The following is a 24212-nucleotide window of genomic DNA, read 5'->3' on the forward strand; positions in this document are numbered from 1 at the left end:
AAGTTGCCTATGGAAATTAATTACAAAAGAAAGTTTAACAAGGACAGGAGCAAATTGAAGCTTCCCAAGAAAGGTAGCAGTAAAATGAAATGACGGTGATATCGCGAGAGCACGCTGTTCTCGAGATAGCTGTTGAGCGTATGCCGTGTATAACCGGATACGTCAAATCGCGTTGACGACTATACCCGTCGTTGACTCGACAGAGGTACACTATCGTTCATAAATCAGTAGGACGTTGTTATATTTAAATTAGATTATAAAGGAACATTGGAATTGTAGAATAAATTTACGTGTAATTTTTCCATTATTCCAAGCTTTCAAATAACTTGACATAGTCTTAGGATAATTATCAATTTATCAATTATATTTCTCTGTCTCTGTTATGAAAGTTTTTCGAATAAAAATAAAAACTTGGTAGAAAGAAATTCAAGAAATGAAATTTCGTTTGCCTATGGAGGATTATTCTAAATCTGTTTTAATAAACGTTAGGTTTGTAATTAACAGATGATGTAATGAATTATGAACGGTAGTGTATTCGTTCTTAAACGCGATGAAATCACTAGTCACCGATCCGTCGTCCGACAACCAGGTTTACATCCCATTTCGATCTTGAACAATCATATTTGCATAGTGAGCGACACGTCGGACACTCGTTCGGTTCGATGGACAAGCCGATGACAATGAGGCCACGTTTAAGAGCAGACGCGTTGGGATAGGCTTGACGTGGTCCGCTGAGGATACGGGCGACCCTTTGTCGATGAGTTAATGGATTACAATGAGAAAGGGAATTGGAGAGAGATCCGAAACCTTGTTTTCGTGAGATGAAAATTAATGATCTTTAAACGCCCGCAAAATATTCTCATCCCATTGTACGTAATTTTATATAGATGACAAAACGAGGCAAAATGATTATGGGGAATACTTATATTTTGGTAATTTGAAAATATTTGGGAAATTATGTTTAGTGTTGGAATTATTATAAAAAAGAAATACAACTATAAGCATGAATATATCTTTTTGAAAACTTGGATTTGATAACGATATTTAATTTACGCGCATCGTTTCTCAAGGAAAATGATCAAATCATAAAATTCCGCCAATCCCAATTAACTATCATTGGCAATCTCAAGCACTAAAATCATGCAAAATTTATGGTTGCAGGCGTTGGTGACCGATCGTATCGTACAGGATCCGACACAGAGGGCGCCGCTACTACCGATAATCCGACAACACCATTCCCAACGCCGCCTCCAACCTTGACGCCGAATCATCGACAGGCATCTCCGTTTCCCCTGGAGAGCACCAACTCTCGCCGGCATCATTACAATGGGAGCATATCATCGGAGAGATCCCGCAATGGCAACGGTACGGAGTTAATTAGAGCCGCGAGCGAGTTACGTTTGCTCGTATACACTTGCAACGAAGATGATACTTACAAATGCCACGAGACGAGTTTCGCTAACGTTATGTTGCGAGTCAACCCGGTCGACTTGATTAATGCAACAGAAACGCTCGCTACGCGATTCGGAATAACATTCACGATATCTCGTCTCTGGCTCTTGTAAATATTAACTTGCTGTTGCATCGATTGCCGGTTAATGTAGTCGGAAAGTTAGAATAGAATACCAGGATTCTTTCAGAAAAATATGGAGAGTCGGTAGAAGCGTACTTGAATGTCTGAGAAATTTTTAATTTTGGGAGAAACGAAGCCGAGTGTTAAAATAAGGAAACTTCGTTTAAACAGTACTCACGTGAAGATCCTTATTTTATTATTTGTCTCGATGGTTTTTATTTCTTCTTAGTTTTTAAATTTGAATCTTCTTCGTCAACTTGTACTCTTTTTTCTTTTATAAAAGTACTTGGTTATAAAAGTACTTGAAAAATGAAAAAGTACGAAATCAAGTATCCATTTAAAAATTAACCAGACGTTTAAAAAATATTATTTCTATTTATCCTTTTCCGTTCCATTCCACGACGCATTCCCAGAACAAATGTATAGTAGCTCAAAAATGTATCCTTATTCTCCGATAGCATATAGCATCTTTAAATTCCATTCGCTTTAACTGTCGCAAGACTCTACGAAAAGATATTCTAATGTACCCAAAGATATTCCAACAATTCTGATACACCGCAGGTGAAACGGTTTATGCGGCGCCATCGAAAAAGACGAGCACCGGTGGCGGGACCTTGGGGCGACGAACGCGACGAGGTCACACGAGTGCTTTGAGTAGCAGCTCCACGGCCAGCGATCGTTCCGAAACCGTCTTCCCAGACGAGCATTCTCGCATGCATCTCACCAATGGTAAGTTCACTTTTACATCATCCCAGCACCATCACTTCTCGCGCCATTCTCATTGCCTGTCATTGCATCATGCATTATTCGTTGTATTATTTGCCCATTGCATGTAGTCATTCCATTTACCGCCAAATTCTCGTACTCATCCTCGCGCGCGAACGAAAGTAACTCCGTCGGAAAACGTACAGGTTCGTATTTTGAGATTCATGAGATTATCAAGCCTGCAGTATTACATACTGACAGTGAAAATCCTATAGCAATAACTTATAAGCATTCGATATATATGTATAATTATATATTGAAAATACGAGATTAGAAAATACGTGTAATTACGCACTGTAAAAAAATTATAAAATTGGAAAAATTGTACATCAGTGGCAAGAATGTTGGAGAATGAAGAATCGTGTACATGGGAATATCGATGCCATGATAGATATCACGAACATAGGAATGCAGGACCGAGTAGAAAGCTCCACTTCTGGCGAGGCATGTAAAGCCACTTCCGGAGAGCGGGAAACACGGTCACGTGGCATTTTGGATCGCATTGGTCATTGGTAACTGACTCAATAATGTGTGTCAGAAGGAGAAAATAAATTAGTTAAGCATTTACACTGACTCACTCTTACTCGATGAAAATAAGATAACGCTTGCGCGATCACAACTAATCATTAATGTAGACTCAAAATACCACGTTCCCCGCTCCTCGGAAACGGCTCCACCTCACTCAGTTATTACTCATAACATATATTGGATCGTTCGAAAAGTTTGTTCCGATTTTTAAGGGATTTGGTCGATGTAAAGAGGCATATTAAAAAGTTTTTTGGCGAGAAACCTGAGAGGTTCTGGGAGGATGGGATATTCAAGTTGCGTGAAAGATGGAGAAAGATCGTGGAACAAAATGGTACTTATATAATTCAATAAATGTACAGTAGCGGACAAAAGTTTAAGACGATGATTTGTAAACCGGATTACAAACATCTTATACGCATATTGTTCTTCTATTCGGTTTGTCTCTTTGGAATAACGTAGCTGTATGTTTGACCTTCGTAACCTCAGACAGTCAGTTGTTAAATACAAACAATGTAGGAGTTACAACAGTTAGTTACCGCCTAGCACTTGGAAACAGTGGACATTAGTTTAAGACGATCTGTGTAAAACGTGAGTACGAGTACAGTTTTTGAACATTTTGATTCTGGAATGTCAAAATCATTGTTTAGTGTACCTTTTATTGCTTAAAATTCATTTAGGTAGGAACAGACTATGGGTAAATCAAAGAATTTACTTGAAAACGAAAGGGAACAAATCGTAAGGCTGCGAAAGCAAAGTAAAACCTTCACCGAAATAGCAAATATAGTGAACAGGTCAGAAACAGCTTGTAAACAAGCTTGGTATAAATGTTTAAAGACAGGCATGTATTGCGATCAACCGAAAAACGGAAGACCACGGAAAACAACACCGAAAATGGATCGCCGGATTCATCGATTGAGCGAAAAGGATCGTTTTCGTAGTGCAAATAATATTGCTGCGGAGATAAACTATGAAAACGATACACAAATTAGTGCTAGAACTGTTAGGAGAAGATTAGAAGACTTTAACTTAAGAGGACGAAAACCCCAAAAGAAACCACTGCTGAGTTCTAGGAATCGAAAAAGACGACTTGCATTTGCTAAAGCTCATAAGCATTGGACAAGTGAAGATTGGCAAAAGGTATTGTTTTCTGACGAATCGAAATTCAGTCGCGTCTCTTCTGACGGGGTACGGTACGTTAGACGTCGAATTGGCGAAAGTTTGAAAACACAGTGCGTTTTAAAAACTCTTAAACATGGTGGTGGCAACGTTATGGTGTGGGCGTGTTTTTCTCGAAGCGGCCCTGGTCCGATATGTCGTATCAATGGAATTATGGACCGTTTTCAATACAAGGACATACTCAAGAACACAATGTTACCTTTTGCACGCAACAATATGAGTGATGATTTTATTTTTCAAAATGATAATGATCCGAAGCACACGGCTCGGGTTGTGAAACAGTTTTTTCAAGAAGAAAATATCACCGTGCTGCCGTGGCCGTCCCAATCACCAGATATTAATCCAATCGAGAACTTGTGGAGCATCATAAAAAAGACAGTACAAGGTTATAAACCGAAAAATTTGAATGAACTTTACTCTACAATTGAAACAGCTTGGAGTAATATTACGGTAGATCAATGTAAAAAATTAATAGATTCAATGCCAAGAAGATGTACCGAAGTGATAAGAAATAACGGATATTGGACAAAATATTGAATTTAAACAAAAATTGTGCATATTTTTTTACCAAAACTTAATATTTTTTGTGTAGTCTTAAACTTTTGACCGACAAAATATTATACAGATTTCGTTCCTTTTTTTGTAACTTCGCTACTGAGCAAAATATCAAAATGAAATTTTTTTTGTAAGTGTATAAACAAATGCCTAATTAGTTAATACCAAATGTAGAACACTGTATTTATATTTTTTATGGAAAGTAAATCAATTATTTATTTTTTCCATTTCGTCTTAATCTTTTGTCCGCTACTGTATATCGAATCGAAATATAAATCGAAAGAGCTTTCCGAACGATTCAATACTATATATTAGGGGACTGAGAATTTTAATACGCCAACTGGTAACAGAAAATTAAACTACTGAGAGTATCCATATAATCGTCAATGTTTAAATGCACATATTGTGACAAACAAGCGTTTTTACATTTGTTTTAATGTCTTCACATTGATCGGTATAATAGGAGTCGGGTAATTATTTGAGAAATCAAAAAAATGTACGCGATGGAATTTTCTTTTGGAAAAAGTACATAGTAAAAACGCATTAATATATATTCTGGCATTCTTTGAAACAGAATAATTTTTTAAAATTGAATCAGACGACTAGTTTTTTCTTTTAGGTGTTAAAAGAATTAATTTATTAGGTGGCGAGTAAAAAATTCTTTAAAAATATTGCAATTGGTTAAAATTGCGAAGAAAAAAGTAAAGGTCATTTTTTATAACCTTTTTTCATCTGAGCCTGTAATAAAAATTTAAACAACAGATTTCGAAGATTTATGACATGCTGAAAATTTCATGAAAATCGGTTGATGCAAAAACAAATGGCAGACATTGAAAGATGTAGATTTATTACAGTTATAGGTCGAATATTGTGAGGAACTGCGATTTCCAACATTTTTTAACCCTTCGTAGCTCACAGCAACGTTAAGCGATCTCGATGAAATTTTCATTTTAAATTTTCATTCTACGTATGAGGTTAGTAGACGTTGCTCGTCACGTATCTTACGACGAAGTTAATGCAATGAAACATGGAAGAGAATAGAAAATATACACGATCAAGTATCAAAAACATGGAAATTCGAAATTTTATACAAGGAATGACGATTTCAAAAATCGGGACGAATACATCGGGATGAAACGCATTGAAAGCAAAGAGGTTAGGAAATGCTTACGATCGAGTATCAAAAGTAACAAGGTTAGAAAATCCGCGCGCATTTCGAAACATTGGGTAGTTGCGCGCGAATAAATTCATTGATTGCCGCGAGCGCAACCGGTCCCGGAAATCGCAACGTAAAATCTCCCGCGAAGCGATAAGTTAACGATCCGTGCCTCAAATACGATTACCAGACTAACAGGATTACCGGCTGGTATCGAGCCCCTGGCCTGAGTTAAATCGGGTTTCGTGTAAACGTGTTCCTCGTTAAAAGCTTAATATTAATAGTCACCCTGTTCAACCGGAAGGATCTGCGATTTTTATCGGTGCATTGTTGCGATTTGATACAAATCCCATATCTTTCTTCGAAAAGTATACCGAACAGAGTTACGCGAATGACATGTAAATTGTGATCTGTTGCGAGTGACTTCATTCCTGAGATTTCCGGTGAGTCATTTAAAGAAGATAGAAGAATTTAGGAACGATATTTTTTCGAACGAAACTAAGTCGATCATAGATATTTTTAGTAAATTGTGCCGTGACTCGAGTGTACTCTTTTTATACTTATTTTTTCTATTCTCTGCATGGTATTATTATATTCTGCACCTACTCAAAACACGACACGCGATATTAAGACTCTCCCTACGAGCAAAGATAGGGAAATCGGGAAATAATATAATGTTTAACAAGGTTGAGTTCGTTAAAAAAAGAAAAGAAGAAAGACAGTGTCTTATACGTATTAAACTTTTACGTCCTTCTGTAATTTCATTCATAAGTTTCATGTATAATTGCAAGATTCCAAAATGTTTGCTTGAAAAGTCTAACAAAAGTTTCCGAAAACTTAACCCAGGTATCTCAAGTAGATAAGAAAAGTCTTTGTTCTTTCGAAAGGTTAGAAACGGGAGATCGCGATAAACCAGGCGCCAAAGAATCTCCCGCGAGGATCCAATTCCGTCTCGATCTTTACCGCGGGCCGCGCGGGACAATTACACTCGAATTTCTGGTTTGCTCGGCGCACGGTTCCTGGCGTGGTAATTGCGATGCTTCGCGAAACGGCCGTAGGCAAGGGACTGAGCGGAGGATCTTGAGGCAAAGGCAAATGTTTCAAACGGTGCGCCACCGTTACACTGGCTAACAGCGTCATAATCGACAAACTGCCTTATGGGTCGGCTCATTAAATAACCAAGGGACTCTCGGTTTTGAGAGATAAGTTCATTGTTGTCGGATCCTGCGGTGTCGTGGCTCGTCAATGTAACCAGCTACGAAGTTTCCATAAGGGCGACGACGTCCGTCTTACACATTTTCCTTTCGTTGTGTCAACGAGAAAACGACTGGTCCAAGCAAGCAGTCTCAAAGAAGGTTGCATCGAAATTTAAATTTCATTTGTTCGTTAAGTGAAGTTTTGTTTTATTGCTCAATACTGGTTAGATTTGGACTCGTTTCCGTGAACGAACGAACCTCTCAGAATTTTAAAAAATGCCGGATTGGATATTCTAAGCAAGGAAAGCGGAATTGTTGCGTTGCGAAATAAGAAAGAAAGAATTTTTAATGCATTAGAAGAAAGCATTTTTTTGGTAATTGCATGCATGTTTCATTATTCGATTTTCCGAATCACCTCGGTTCCAATTGGTTCGGATAGTTGCCTGTTTACTAAATAATTATTTAAAAAATTTGAACAACACCCAGTACTAAAAGGAGTTTTCACTCTTCGAGAAGCGAAACAGGAAACGATGGCGAAGAGGGCAGAGGAAGGCGAGGAGCCTGGAAGAGTAACCGAGTTAGCAGTTGCGAGTAGCGAGGCCGGACTAGTTAGAACGTAGGTCAGCGTTAGAAGTTAGCTGAGCGGCTATATTGTTTTGGAATGCCGTGGGTATTTAGGCCTGGGCTGGTCGCGGGTACGTCGTTCAGCAGGTTCCTCGGTGTGCCGCGTAACGCAGTTTTAGCGTTACCACGGAGATGAGAAAGTAGCTTTGCGGCTTCTCGAGTTCCCTGCCCTCTCAGGCATCGTAGTCGAGGCTCCGTCGGCGAGTTCTCGATGTCGTCGTGGCGAGGCTGGCTGCCAAACTTTTAAACGAAATTTCGTCGGATCTCGTTTGGCCGGGGTGTTTCGTTGACGCCGGAGCCCCGGCTACCAATTAGTCGTCTGCCGATATCGCGAAACAACGACGATGTCGAACCGTGTTGGGGTGTTAGGAAAGCTGAGAGGCAAGGCGGAGGATAGGAACAGCCGGGCAAAGATCGAGCACGCCGCGCCGGTTACGGGTCGTTTCGTCCGGGAATTTGCTGCTTCGCCAGCCATTGCCTCTGCTTGCCGAAGTGTGATCGCATTACGCGTAGATTCCGTGGAAATTAGCGGCGCGGATTAAGACCCTGCTTCCCTTCGTTCGACGCCTATGTAGAGCTTCTTAGGTCGCGTACATAAGGTTAGGTAGGTACATAGGTGGCGCAACGCTGCGAAGACAGATACTCGGCTCTGAGTCTTTGCCCTCCGGGTGCACGGAGGCGCCCGTTAAAGCGGATCGCTAGATCAAACTTCTCGACGTTGACGTATCAGTGACACGTGAACGACGACGGCATAGATGTGGGTATCTGTTGGTGCGTGTGTCGCCTCCGGTTACTCCGCCGATCCCATGTCCTGCTCCTGAGGATTGGTTAAATTTATTTTCGGACCGTGAAATGAGAAATTGTAAAATCAATCTAACGTTTGAGGGAGAAAAGATGGATGTTCAGGATGTTTGACGTAAGAAGGAAAGTTTGATTAGAATCGGTGGATTTTATAAAAGCGTAGAAATCTCCCGCTAATCGATGTAGATACATATGCTTGGATCAATTTCACGCTTATAATCATTGCCAGAATATAATAGGACTTCGTTAAAAAAATTTAATACACAATTAGAGCGAGAAACTCGGTATGATAAACGTTAAAATATTTATATGCCCCTTGAAATTTGCGAATCGTCAGGAAGGAAGTGTTTCATGGCTATATATTCGCATTGAATACGTGTCTGGAGTAGGTTTATGTGGACGTGGGATCGTAATTGTGCCGAGTCCCTAGTGACCAGCAATTTAGTAACATGGTTTTCGACTGGCCTATATTAGACTACGCCGATCTAATGTAATATCAATCGTCTTTCTGACGGTGGCGAGCACGGGGTTAACGCGGGCAAGCACTGACCGTTGGGAACCATTTGCTAATAGATGCCACGAGATGCCTCCATTAGACCGCAGGGACATTCCGACAGGCAATATAGCGTCGAAGATTGTCGAATTACGGATCTCAAGATGACGTTTACTCTGTATAAAATATTCTAGAATTAAGACTATCTTAATACCAAAATATGCTGGTACTTCGAATGAAATTTAATTTTGTATGTAAACATATTCGGAGTTTGCCGTTTCCCACGTTAGTTGTTGAGGTTAGAATAGGCACAAGAGAGAAGAGATTAAAAATCTCTAGCATTCTGCTATATTTATTTTAATTTATATTAATTTTCTTTGTGGAAAAAATATGATAAAATTCATCGTGTAAAAGCAAATGTATTTTAACTGTTTTTTATCAGAAGCGGAAGAATTTTGTTGCAGATTATAATTTTTATATAACTTCTAATTACGTAATTTTCTAAATAAATTAGTTTTAGTCGCAATTAATTAAATTTGTTATAGCGTTTAAAATATCAAAAAAATCTTTTCCTCCGTAGCAATCCCATCTGTGACTAAAAGGATATATGTAATTCAAAATCTAGTTCCGAATTGCAATCACTATTTTCAACATCCAATATAAAAGTTTATACTTCGAATGTCAAATCCATCACAACCGTCTATTACACACAGTGTATACATTTCAAAAAGCATCTCGTTTGGCGGCATTGCCGAACGTTCTGCACAAAAATTCCCTATTACCGTTCCAATTACCATCGAAATAAAAAGACGGAAGGCAATTAAGGTGGTGAATCAAAGAACACGTGTGCCCAGCGTCGCGCCGGTGGGGCCCGGATTGCAGAATTTAATTTCCTGAAACGAAGCCGCGAGCCAACAAATATGATATCGATTGGTGCGATTGCCCTAGAAAATTTAACTGCGCCGATCGTGTGTCCATTCGGTTCGCGTACCAATGTAAATCCCGGCCTCGGCCGATATTAGCTTATTCGAGCGGGGGAAAAAATGTTGTCGAACCGGACGATTAATTACCGATCTGTCGGATTATTTAAATTGCAAATAATGCGGCCAACAAAGCCGCATCTTTGAACGGACCCAGGCACATCTGATCCATTCGGTCGGCAGTTTAATGTGAAATACGATCGGCCGGGAAATCGTATAAATTACAGGGAAACGAAAAAGCGAACGCAAGAGGAAAAGGTGCCACACGCAGTGCTATCGATCGTGAATGGAATAAAACATTTGTCTTTTATTTCCAATTTTATCTTTTTTTTTTCAAATCTTTCATCCATCTTCTTCTATCTTTTTTTTCTTTTCTCTTCTTTTTGTTTAAATGGTAGGACCTGGTCTAGAAGGCATGAGACAAGCTGGATTGTGGCCAGGTTTCTCGAAATAGGAATAATTTTAAGCACCACTTGAAAACTATGCCAATAGTCCGTGTTCACCATTATCGTTACCGTTGTACTTCTTCCGCTTCGTTCCAGACCGAAAATGTACGGGCATGCGGTAACCTAATATCGAGCTTAATCGTGATACGTTTCGGCAAAACCAAATAGAGAATCCCCGTAGTTCTCGTTTATGGAAACTTTAACAGGCTGAACCTTATCGGATGTTACCATCGGCGAACGGGATTCTTAATGAGCCATTGTTTCGGTAGCTCGAATAAAAGTGATAAGCGATTATCGCTGCTGAAGATAAATAGAGTTGAATGTGTGTACTTAGATTTTCCAATTTCGACTGTAATTCGTTGGCTGTTTAACTTTCTACGATGAGAATTTGATTTGTTTATGGAAGAAAAAGATTATAATTTAGCATAATTTGGCATAATTCAAACTACGACATTATGACAAACATCTAGGATAATTTTCAGTTTGAATGTTATACTCTACTCAAAACTTGTGAATGTTATATTTATGAAAAAATTTCATAGGAAAATGTTTTACTCGTGTGTGAATTCTTATGAATTATTTGGGAACGTGATTCTCTTTGATTCGAGCAACACACTTTTTACTGCAAATAAACTGTATAACCCAGTTTTCCGTGTTAAAGCAAACAAATTTCGTAACTCGGTTTTTTTACGAATTTACTTTTAATTTAAACTACATTTGAAAGTTTGCTTTTTCAAAGTAACTAGGTTTACTTTACTTTTTATGTTTCGTATAAAATCACAAGTATTACGAATAAAATTCCAAATTTCTAGACATCAATATCCGAAACATCAGTATTCGTTACTCTGAATTCGGATTAGATACACATTCCTTTATCCATTCCCAATTTCCTTCAACGGGAAACAAAATTTACTAAAAAATGTAGATGTAACAACAATCTTCAAAAATTCATCATCGACGTCAACCTAATCTTCTCTCACAAGATTTTATTCCGAATAATATTATCATAATTCGAATCGAGTCACAAATAAATTTCCACCAGACAAGATGAATCCTTGAGCAGTGTTGCAGTGGTCAACGAACGTCGCGACCGCAGCGACTGCCGGGAAATAATTCGTATTTACATGAATACGCCAGCTACGTCGGACGTGACGAAGGCATTAGAGCATCAAATCGAGTTAGCAGCGCGAATCGCTAACCGCATCAAGTCACTGTCGGCCACCTTGTACACCCTTGCCAGCGTCTGACTAACTCTATCCACGGTCCAGGGATAACCTGGTTCGCCCCTTTGTCCGCGGTCGCCATCACGATCCGCGATTGGTTAGCTGCGATTGACTAAACTTCCACTTCGTCAATGTCCTATCGGTCTTCGCGTAGGATTAAACGTGTGAATAAACAAGCATTTTGTAGATAACCAAGTTCGTCCATCGATAGTATAAAAATTTATAAATTTACAAATTGCAACAGTTGTTAATGGAAAGAGAAGATGAGGGAAATTCGATTGGCTGAAGATCTGGCTCAAATTTTTGTGACTGAAAATGATAATGAGAAATAGTTGAGTACGTGGAAATATGCAATGTAGAATATCGTCATTTTTTTCAAAGAATTTTATATCAATGTCGTTCTACTACAGTAATACAATTGCGTATATCATCGGATTTTATCATTGTATTTATCTCACGTAAAGGTTTATTCGAAAATTGTTCTGAGTTAACATTTTGACTGCCACGCCGAAATCACATGTTTCGCTCCGGACGCCACAGTGTTTCAACACAGTGCACCGTTAGATGTGAGATTTGTTCTCATTTTCTTTTTTTATTGATGTTCCAATAACAATGTTTAATTGTTCAATGGGGCACTTTTTGTTTCAAAGTATCTTCTATTTATCGGTTATATTCAAAATCCCCTAACTGTCAATTTTCATTCAATTTTTATCATTGTAAGAAGTTCAAGCGCTCCGGTTATCAATGAACACCGTGGTGTCACGGGAAAACCCGTGACTGGTCATATAAGACCAACGTGGCAGTCAAAGTCTAACGGTCAAACTATTGTAAAGTTATACCAAAAAGAAGATATTTTTGTTGGAATCTACGAAGCACTCAAAATTCTATCGTGATTGAGCGTTTATATTTGAGATGCAATAAAAAATGATTTAGTTGAATATTCTACGTGTATACACTCGCTATATGTTGAACGACGTTAAATCAAGTTATTAATTTTCCTGTTGGCGAAACGATATTTGAAGTCCATCAGAAACCACAATGCTCCTGAAGTTACACGATTTTCCGTATTCACGTAGCGGGCATGGTTCGGTGCGCGCATTCAACGAAGATAATTCTGGCGATCGCGAAAGAAAATTGATTTCGATTTGATGTACGCTTCGATATAAACGGTAATCCATCACAGATCACAATGCGATTTGAACCGCAGTCAATGACGTCGCACGGACCGTCATCGTGGCAACAATCGATTTTAACTCGATGCGGGCAACGCGTTGCCTGCAGCTAGCATTATGCCGTCGTATCCATGTAGAACGATTTCGCGTAGGAACGAAATAAAAACGATCGACTGACAAACGATTATAATCTACGATAGAAACACCGTCGTTGACAACCCTGACAATCCGTCGATACTGTTATTGTTGATAACACGCTACAATAACCTCCGGCGCATGCATCGTTAACCGCAAGTATAATAATAGATCTTGTAAATTGCGAATTGTTATAAAAATGGTAGAAAAATAAGGCCGCAGCGTGTAACGTGTCGAGTTTGCAATTTAATTATTTAATAGAGAATCCGTAAATAAAAGCGACGTGACACGCTACTAGCTTTAAAAAAAGAAAGAATTTTTGTAATTTCTATCGATTCACGAATTATTTTTACTAGAAACTCGATATGGAAATAATATATTGACTAAATTACTTTCGGTAAAACGAGCCAAACGTTATCTTTGTATGGAGTTGAACACTTTTGTTGAGTCTCTAGGCGTCTTATCTCCCTTTAGATCGTCTCAAATTTCTGCTTCGGCTATCGACACGTATTTATTTTTACGCTCGATTAATTTTCAACCTCGTCATATCTTTTTCCACATTTTTTTTTTACCACATATACAGTAAAAAAGACGTGGATCGTTTTCAAGAATAATCGCGATAAAAACGAAAGAAAAAGATACGCCGCTATTCGTTTGCATCGTCGTCAATAAATGCAGGAGAATAACTCATCGGTGAGTCGCGAGATGCCGTGGCGGACATTTTTCTCGTCAACGCGGGCTATCGACTTTGTAATTGAGCGTTACAGGTGTTCCCAACACTCGAACAATGCCGGCAGATTGTTCAATAACTGCAACGAATGTACGTTTCGACGGTAAAGTCGTCCAAGATACGGGAGCGACGCGGCTGCCACTGACAGGAACGCATTGCGCGTTTCACGGTTCGCTTTAATTAAGCAATTATCACCGCTTATTACGGAAAATATCGACTAACACTCCGGTGCACCGAAGAGAAACGGTCTTCGTTTGTAATTCACGCTATTGATCGACGCACCTGGTTAATTCTAACGTAATCATACACAACAGGATAATCCTTGTGTCCATATTCGTGTATACATGTGTTACATTATGTATTACCTGTAAATGTGATGGATCTATTCTTATGAGTTTCTAGAATTCATAATTCATATTAATGGATCATTGAAAAGGATTAAAATGTTGCACCTCTCTCGATTTTTTATAAATACGAGGTTGATTAGAACGTTGGATTTGTTGTTTGTGTCTAGAATTGAATTCAATTGTTGCGGCACGTTTATTAGAATAATTATTTTAGATGAAAATCGATACTGATTATAAGAGATATTAAACATAAATTGAATCGCAATTCGATCCTGAATTTGTTAGAGAAACGATAGAAGCAATATTAACATGATTCGTCGGAAATATCAGAGTACACGTGTTACTAAATCAGTTCTCAGTTACTAAATAAATAAATATGAAAGAAAATTAAATAAAAGCTTGTGTAAACACGATAAAAGGGCAAAGTGTACCTCTCAAGTGAACCAAGTAAATCGAAATAACAATTCCAGATCGCTAGCAGGTAGAAAAGATCTAATCTTTATTCTTTCATATCAATAGTTATCTAGCTTATTGCAGATCAACGACTCGCATAACGATTCGTCATCGCCTATCACGCTGTGTCAAAAGTATTACGATTCGATTTCAATCGTTGTGAATCGGAGTTCGACCTACGAATAAATGCAACAAAAAATATGAAATGGTAAAAAAAAAAAAGAAAAAATAGAAGAAGACGAGGTTCGCGTTAACGAGCAAGGTTCTCAGCGCTGTCAACGCGGAAAGAGAGCTTGAACGGTTTAATTATTACCAGCGACTGATTCTTCGTAATTCAGGTCGCACGTACACGCGCGATTTCGTTACATCGTCGTTATCGTCCAGCATGACGGCGTAGCGTCGTGTCATTCGGCATTATTCGTTTATTTCTTCTCTGCCCTTTTATTTTTTTGTTTTCTTCTCTCTCATTCAAGCGGTCGTTCACACATCGCTCGACTTTTGTTCGCTCACCAAGTCGGCTTGCATCACGTAACAGCACGTTCCAATTCACGCGTGCACACGCCTAACCTTGCCGCACTAACGCACTTTTCTCTTCTGCACATTCCTTCACACGCGCAGCACTGTCCAGGCCTATTTACTTCACAGGTACGTAACATTGTGTGTGCGTTGCACTCGTTGCACGTAGTCGTTTTCTGCTTTGAGACAGTCTACTTGGATTAAGTATACCGATGAATTTTGAAAGATACTTATGATTACCGATGAGCTTTGAAATATTTTCGATCGTCTGGGACACGATTCCACGCTTAATAATTCTGATGAATTTTGAATTCTCAATAAAACTTCACTTGTGATCTGATAAATTTTAACTCTTGGATGAAACCGAAGTTTCTCATGAGCATCGAGTATTTAGAAGTTGATATGTTCTGCATTATACGTCTTGATTAATCTTGAGCCATTAAAATTTTCCCTCGACTACTTAAGAATCTCGGAAATCTTACGCAAAACTCATCATTTTAGCACCGAGTAATTTTAATTCGCGTTGTATTGGAGTACCTTAATATTCTTTAAGATTTCATCAATGAGAGTTGATCGTGTCTCATAGTATAATCTGTTCGCCAAGCTCGATGATTAATAAAATGTCAACACATGTATAAAGCCAACCTCGTGAAAGAAAAATGTTTTATATATCACGAAATAAGTCAGCTGCAAGCACATGAATATGAAATTAGAGAGGGAGCAGGAGCAAGTTGCGATCGCTAAGTTAATAGATTTTAATCCAGATGGCTGAAGAGCGAAATTCCATTATCCGGCGTCGGAGTTGCCGCAAACCAAGTTACACAGCTTCGCGAAAGCGTAATAAACCACCGTATTGCAGTTAACCTTGATTTACAATAATGCGCGCTGTAACATTAACAACCCCTAATGGTTATACATTGCCTCAATTATATATATGCTTAACGCGTTATCGATTTGCCGCGTCATCGTCCCTTATTGCCGGCAGTATCTATTATCCTCACGTGTTCTTACAAGATACACGGATCGCGTTTGCAAATTGCAATTTGCACGGGATAAGTACGATTAATTTCGGTTTAACTTGTTCAGTCGATGAAACCAAGGAGAAGAATAGTTCGTTCTTTGTACACGATGCAAGATTCTTATTATATGGAGTTCTGAAATATTCTTCAACGAGTAACGATCATTTTCAGAAGGATAGATTTGTTATGCGAAGAATAAAAATAATCCAAAAGAAAGTATAAAGAGATTTCATTTTTAACTGTTGGAAAATTGTTATTATTGATAAGAATTATTCTTTCAATTTGTTTTTCGAGTGAATCATCTATAAATTCTACTAACTGCTTGTGCCTCCACGAGAAAAGTCTCCATATTCATTAGCAGGATAGTAGCTTTTTTTTGAAATTTAATTCCATGCACCATTCATAAACCCAAGAAAAACGGTCATGTACAATGAAGTGTTTATTTTTAGTGGATGCGTACGCGACGCCATCCGGGCATGCGTTTTCATGAGTACGTGCCTGAACGGCCGGTCTAGTTGCTCGCAGCATGCCTGCCAGCCCTTCTTTTGTGCCCTTTGCATTTAGGTAACTTTAATTATTCGCCGGCAAGAGTTCCTTACAAGTTTGAATAACTTTATAAGCAACTCGACTACGGAATGCCCGCAACGCGAACCCCTAAGGGCCGGAACCGCGCACCCTGTCCGGAAATGAAAAATTTTTAGAATTACCGTCGCTGCTTTAAACGCCGTAATAAGCGTTCGCAGTTAAGAGCAAAGCTGAACATTCGTATCGACTATCTAGATACGTGCGTGATTGATTTTTCCTATGTGTACAATAGAACATGGTTTATCTGTACCTGTCGGGAGAAACGGCCATCGCAAATTTTTCCGCTCACTTTTTTTTTTTTTTTCTTCGTATACCGAGCCGACATAGATAATCTGACGTAAAATAGATCCTTCGTACCCGCATGCATAAAACGTAATTAGGAAACGGCCAGTCAATGATGCTGTTTAATTGCTCGCGTTTCCACTGGGCGATAATCGCGGTATCATGGAACGCGGATAAGGGGACGCAAATGAGCGAGAATGGACTTTCATATAATTGTGCCGATATATGCAATAATTCGACCGTGAAATAAACGTTGTATATCACGCGTCGGTGAAGATGCGTCCTTCCTACGGTGTCCCGTGCACCGGTGCCCCCATTGACGAGTAATTTTGTCATGGTACGCGTCCCGTGGGTGGTCGCCTTGGTTGTTACAATCTTTCACGTCATTTGGAAAAGATAAAATTCATTAGCAAATTACTATAATATCTTATATTATATTATAACCGATTAATATCGAAACGTACGTTCGTCGCTAATTACATCGTAACAATGTGATGACAAAATGATCGGGCGAGATTAAAATTCAACAGCTTGCAAACGGTTCCCTGCATGTTTTAAATATAAATGCACGTATAAAATATTTATTCGATCTTTTAACACGACGGAACGGAGGAATTTAAATTGCTACGCGATCTTTTACAGACACTGGTAGAGATTCGCCTCCAGAACCAGCACCACCGGAAGTACCACCGCGCGGTCCATCTCTGCATGCGACTCACACGCTACGTACGCAACAAAATCGAAATGGTTGTCCACCAAATGCCACGGGAAACTTCGTGCCAACCGAACAGATGCAGTCGGAGAAGTATTCGGGTAAGTGTCCGATTGCATGTCGTATTTCAATCGTATCGACAATTTTCCTTTGAATTGTCCACGCGTTCTGTAATATCACGTTCAAACTTCACAAAAGTTAAAGGTCATCCGCGTCTATAAATAGGACCTTTCTCAACTTTGCTACTCATATTGTTTCGTAGAAACTAATGGAATTTCTAAGATATATTTTTCATACGATACTAACCAGACATTTAGCCGACTTACAAACGTGGGAGTGTACGTCAAGCATAAAGGAACATTCAGTATGGCAATATCGTACAGTGAACAACCCTTTCGTCTGTGTTCACGCATGTCGATCGCTGACGCATCGGATTAACATTCTACGCGATTACTCGGAATTAATTAGGGAACGGCTGACAAAGTGCACGCGTCGGCAGCGTTCCTCGTTATTTCCGCGGCCCTTCGTGCTTTATTGAATCCTCGAAGATACATTGCCAATGCAGCCCGCTAGTTATGAAAGTTTGAGAAAGATAAAATCTCCGGACGAGCCGGCAGGAAGCCGAGCAGTTCGTCTGTTCGTGTTCGAACGAACGGAGGGGCTTGAATGAATTTATTAAAACTGATTACTATTTAATTCGTCATCCGCGAACGAGAAAACGGATCGCTGGAAAATGTCGTGAAAATAACTTCCAGTAAGATGGAATGGTGTCTGGAGTTTCTTAGGAATTGTTTTATGAATGAACGTGTACATGAATCTTTAATGATTTTTTTCGAAAAATCCTTTCCTATTACAAGTTATAGCTTTGAGGTTCGCGAATTTCATTGATATCTCATCGTTTAAGATTATTTTAACATCGTGATCACCATTGTTTTACCTGCGTTAAAGGTGGACGTGTTAACATGTCAAGATATATTAACGTATGCGATTATACACGCTAATATCTGATCTTAGAACTATTTTAGAACTATTGGAACTTAGAATTATTATCATCTTCTACCCTACTTCTACATTCTTTTTAGTCTTTCTTCCTTGCCCGCGTATTAGTTAAAATAATCTAGAGCTACCGTGGATATATACCATAGCGTTAACCATAGTTATATGTACATATAATCTTATCTTAAACTGCTTGAACTTATCAACAAAGGCCACAATGTAACTCCAAAATTATAGCAGCTCCGGCCTATCCAATTCCTTCGATATCAAATATGTACTTCACCAATATTAATATAGTAGGTGCACCGATATTCATGGAAGAAAGACCGGTTATTGTTCGTACTGACCCTATTATCCGGCAAAGCGTATCATCGGCTGGCCGGAAAATTCGCGGAGGAGGATTCAGGCGTCCCGCCAGCTCGAGATAATGCGGTTCAGTTTTCAACGAGGAGTGTTTAATTTCGGTGCGCGCCCTCTCTGTCCCGGTTATGTAGATGCGAGGTCGCGGGTACGCTGGAAATCTGTTTAAACTAATGGCGAGTAGTCCCTGGGATTTTGCATTAACGCCCCCGTTAATTCATTGTAAATATACTCGGTGTGTATTCGTTTCTCTATATTTCTATGTACATACACCATTAGTATATTGCTCGGCGACTAAACATCGTTTGTACCGCTCGTAACAGCACTCCCCGCCACAGCCTTCTTTTCACCGAATATTCGATGTAACACACGTACACGTCGAGCACTCACCAGTGCAGCTACACCCCGCCTCTACGCTATGTTATATGCGCGATTTACATACTACCGCGTTCGATTCACGTTTACCGATGCTATAAACACTTCTACGATAATAGGGACGCGGTATTAACCAGCGTGGTTATCGCCGGTCATTAATCATCCGACGTTGCCTGGAGACGATATTTTCGAGTGTTCGACCGTGTTACAACGTGTTTTCGGGACACACGACGAACATCGCCATACAGTCGATCGAGTTCCGATATTCCGCATCGTAGCTCTCTTCAATGCTTTCGTATTCGCTAGAATGTTACTCCTGGATGAGATTCGATGTTTATCTTGACAAGTTGTCTTGATTCTTGGTTTGTGGTTCGGTGTTTGATATGTAGATTGGTTTGGTTATGAGAAGATAATGTAAAAACGGCAGAGATAAAGCGACGAATCCATGAACTAGTACTAGCTGTTGTTTTCGCTAACGTACAGACACACAATAAAATTGTTTCCAACTTTTTGATTCTACGGAAATACGAATTTTTCTTTGTTTAAAATAGTAGTAGGCGTAGCTAATTAATTAACTAACTAACTAGGAAACGACCCAACAAACATTAACGAGGCTTCTAATAATTTGCAACCACCATGGATGAAGGATTTATTATCGTCATGTTCCTTGTTTCGCCTGATACCGACTCCGCGTTCATTATCCGCGATTTTCTATGCACACAGACGGGTAAATGTTTATATATTTTTGCCCACGGCTTTAGTGCCTTGAAAATTGATTAAAAGTCCCTAAAAATATGCAAGAAGATATTACGAATTTATTAAGGCCGCTCGGTGTTTGATTTAATAATATTACAAGACGCATCCCCACACCACTCGCAAATCATAATATTTAATTTAATAATATTGTTCGATGCGTCCACTGGTAGCTCGAGAATTAAACCTTCTCTGATGCTGTAGCCACCATATTGCTTGCAAATTGTTTTCCGTCTTTTTGAACGTGGTGTTATTTCAATTAAAAATTTCTATCGGCCAATGCATCTCACAGTTGAAACTATGCACCGACGGAATGCCAATTTTATACGAACCGTTTCGTTTAATAATGTTCAAAATGTGTTTTTTCTACGGTACAGGCATTCACCGATTTCACCGTACTGCTTGCATCCAGTATTTAACTCGTGTACCTGGGATTTCTGTGTCGGTTTACCTTCAATTTTTATCGTTCCGATGTGTAGGTGATTTTTCATTTTCCGTAAATAACGCTGCCGCGTTTTCATTGGCTTATTTCCTACAGTTGTGTATTAATAATTTTTGAGAATATTTTTTCTCTCATATTTTCGAAGTGCTTAATTATGAATTTATTGGAAAATACAATAATGGGTATCAACATTTGGTAATTTTTAAATCGTACATTTCGTTTTATAGATACAGCTTTACCAGATGTTAATGGTACTTTAATTATATATGGTGATCAATTTATGTGGATCATAAATCTATCATTTATAAATCACGATTCATATTTTGCAAACTATATCGAAGATGAAAATTTTATTTCGGAGTCTTAATCACATTGAACATATTATCCCATGAAATGATAAGATATCACAAGATTAATTCAAATTATTTATAATACATTGTTTCAGACAGGTAATAAACATTTAAAGAATAGTGCAAAGTCAGCAAGTTCTGTAAATCTCCATATATATATATACACTCTTCAAATATCCATGAATCCATGAATATCTTTCACTTCCTTCAACCGAAAATGGAAAACCAACACCGTTGGAAAAACAGGCCATAAAAGAGATTATGAGCTGTAGTAGTAACCGCGCGGCGTTTAACCGAACGCGATTGTTTCCGGTCGCCGCCGGTGCGAAGCAATACAAAACGATTGGCTGGGTTCTATGTGTATTTTCCTAGGATCACCCGAATTTTACGGGCTACGTTTCACTGGTTTGTGTATCGTTTGCCCTGGCTCGCGATTCGCTATGTTTACACGCGAATTTATAGTAATGCATTCTCGGTAAGCCGTATCGCTTTAACGGACCGCGAAGCTTCATTGAATACCTGCGATCATCCCACTCGTGCGGCAAAAAATCGATACGTTTATTGTCGACCTTGTTCCAATTTTTATGCCCCTTAAGTGGCGGAAAAGTACAAAACAACCGGGCTTCGTGGTTCGAGCGACGCGTCATTATCGCAGGCTTTCGTTGGCCTTCGATGAAGCATAAAGCGCAAACGATTTTGCTTTTTCCTTTTGCTTTTAGACAAACCTTCGTTAAATTTGCCTCTGTGATGTGGATTTAGAATACAAGGTGAAGCACGTAGATTTATGGGTCAGTGTCTCTTTTCTTCCCTAGTGCAGGAACATTTAATTGTGTATCGTTTCTTTTATTCTTGGTTCGGTTATATATATTAATTATTTTGTAAAAATATATAAAGAATCTACCTTAACAAAAAAAAAAAAGAGAGAAAATGAATGTCATTCCATTCCACGATCTTACCGAGCAAAGTAATGGTAATGAAAAGATTACGTTTCACCGAATTGCAGTTACTCGACACGATAAACTTCAAACTTGCAACTCCATCGAGGTCCATCTAACTTAGAAGAAAACGTCTGAAAACACAGCTCGAGGCTCCAGCAAAATCGAAATGAAACGAGTGGCATCAAAGAATCTCATAATCCCGGCTGACTGAAATTGAAAAGTAATCGTTATCACGGCGCGTTGAGTGCATCGATAAAGCGCGAATATGGATGGCGTTGACGGCGCGCAATGGCGACCGAAAAATCGCCGTGTTTTCCGGCTAATGCCGCGCATTACGAGGCAGTAACTAACTGACGCTACTACCGCGATATACATATATACAGTATATGCCCGGAGGCAATTCTTGCGTGGACAATAAAGCGACACTCCCCTGGAATCAGCCAGTCGTTCTCTCCTCGTCGCACTCTCGCCGTTTTCCGACCAATAATCAGCTTCAGCGTCCAGCGTACGCCGAATTATACACGCGCTAGGTAATTTTTACTGTTTTTTACGAGCCGGCCAACGACGCGACAATAACGTCGAAATCCTTTTCACGCACGGTACGCGTGCATCGAATGTCAACGAGCGCTTTCTAACGGCCCTGCTCTATCCGACGCTGCCTATGTATTGCACTTTTGCCGCGCCAGTTAAGCGGCGTTTATTGCACGATCAACGCAACAATCCGTGCCAACTGCCTGGTCCGTGTTTAACCCTCTACCACCGCTGCTATATCCTCTCTGTGATGCATAGTAGATCGCGACTGATGGCGTTAGTGATATTTGGTATATGCTATGGCAATGGTATGGGCCATGATCAAGCTTCTTTGACGACGCGGCCGATTTGTTTTTGGGGATTAGTACGTTTTATGTGTAGATTCGTATGGCTTGGTGTGAATTTCGGTGCTTGCGGCAGGCAATCTATGTAGATTTATCAGATTGGAATATTATATGTAGAGGATAGATTTTGCATAAGCTGTTTATAAAGACAATAAACGGTTTTCGGGTTATAATGAATTATTGCTACACTTTGTCCACTATTTCGTTCCTGGATCATTTAACAACATATTTGCAAATATTTGTCTGGTTAGAATTTAATTTGTGGGAACGTTTCAACATGTAGAAATGCGAGCAGATTATTTACATGTATGGTTTTATGATTAGTTATCAATATGCTTTTTATCCCAAAACTAGACTCTTTGGATATTTAAATATATTTAAATGCCATTTAAATTGTTCATATCCACGATGAATCTAGTATATCGCGAATAATAAACCACAAATTTAAGACGAACTCGTATATTCGTCCGCAGAGTAGAGCGGAAGAAACGAAAGTAAAAAGTAATGCGCGAATAATTTACTGTGACATGGAAATGGTCGCGGTAAAAACTCAGTATATAATTCTGGATGCGGTTTTCTCTATTTTCCGAATAAAAGCCCGTAAAGACGCGACCGGTGCCGAGCGGCTCGCACGCGAGACGGTATCGCGGCGTTCCCGAAGGTGCAACAATAATTATTTCTAATTTCGAGTTATGCAAAAATACGTAAAGCTTAAGTACCGCAGATAATAATATCCGTTCCAGTGTAGACACTCTCGTGGGTACGGTGAATTTTGTCCCGCGGAACCAGGCGACCGCTAACCCTACACCACTGGGTCATTTCGGTCGAAACGACGGCCGACTATGCGTGGGAAATATGCATCGTTACTTTTCTTCGTGAACGCCGAATCGTGAGAGTAATTCGAGTCCTCCGTATAATCCAAAGCTACGTATCGCGCCTCAGATTTATTCTAATAGGAGAAATAATTTTTTAATTGACGTTATCTTCAAGTGTAATATTTTAATAACCAGATTCCAAGAATAAGTCATTCGAAGATCGAAACTGAAATTATATATCCTTTCAGTGTATATTTGTATATTGCATATTAGGTTCCCAACTTAAAACATCAGCCAACACCGCAATGAAAGAGAGAATCGTGCATATGTAGAGGACTAATAGAGGATTGTAATATATAATAACAAGAACTTGCTGTTGCAACCCGTCAAATATATTTAAAATAATTAAATAAAGTAATAGATATAAATGTCGAGTTGCGTCTCCAATAAGGCGAATCACACCGTGATGTTCGAGGGTTGTAGAGGAGGCATACTGATCGTTATATTAGCTGTGGTTTTGCTATCTTCGTTAGTGTTTGCCATCTCTTCGTTCACTTATCCCGTCGGGGTCACCAATTTGTAGAGGATGGTTGATCGTGAGATTTATTAGACGCGATTGCTCGTTGTTGAAACCGTCGAGTATATTTAAAAATAATTAAATAAATTAATATACAAAAAATATTCGCTGAGGCGCTCGTACAGTGTATAAATCGCAAAATAGATACTCGTAGATACTGATTAATAACTGATAGATAACTGATCGACAACTCATGTGCCACTACATATACAACAGAAGTCAAGAATCACCGAACACAACACATAAATGCACACCAGCGAATGG

The 24212-nt window shown here is 39.2% G+C and overlaps 1 protein-coding gene across 7 annotated transcripts in view; it reads left to right on the forward strand.

Moving 5' to 3' along the window:
* Window positions 1-24212, forward strand: part of LOC132908869 (teneurin-a) — a 709702-nt gene that overhangs the window by 299478 nt on the left and 386012 nt on the right. For 6 of the 7 annotated variants that reach the window (XM_060963257.1, XM_060963282.1, XM_060963275.1 and 3 more), the window contains exons 5-8: window positions 1162-1365; window positions 2135-2302; window positions 14972-14998; window positions 17398-17568. In XM_060963257.1, coding sequence (XP_060819240.1) covers window positions 1162-1365; window positions 2135-2302; window positions 14972-14998; window positions 17398-17568 — 570 coding nt within the window. The remainder of the gene's footprint in view (window positions 1-1161; window positions 1366-2134; window positions 2303-14971; window positions 14999-17397; window positions 17569-24212) is intronic. The other variant, XM_060963301.1, reaches the window with a different exon arrangement.

The sequence above is a fragment of the Bombus pascuorum genome, chromosome 1 (genome assembly GCF_905332965.1).
Source record: "Bombus pascuorum chromosome 1, iyBomPasc1.1, whole genome shotgun sequence".
NCBI classification, from domain to species: domain Eukaryota; kingdom Metazoa; phylum Arthropoda; class Insecta; order Hymenoptera; family Apidae; genus Bombus; species Bombus pascuorum.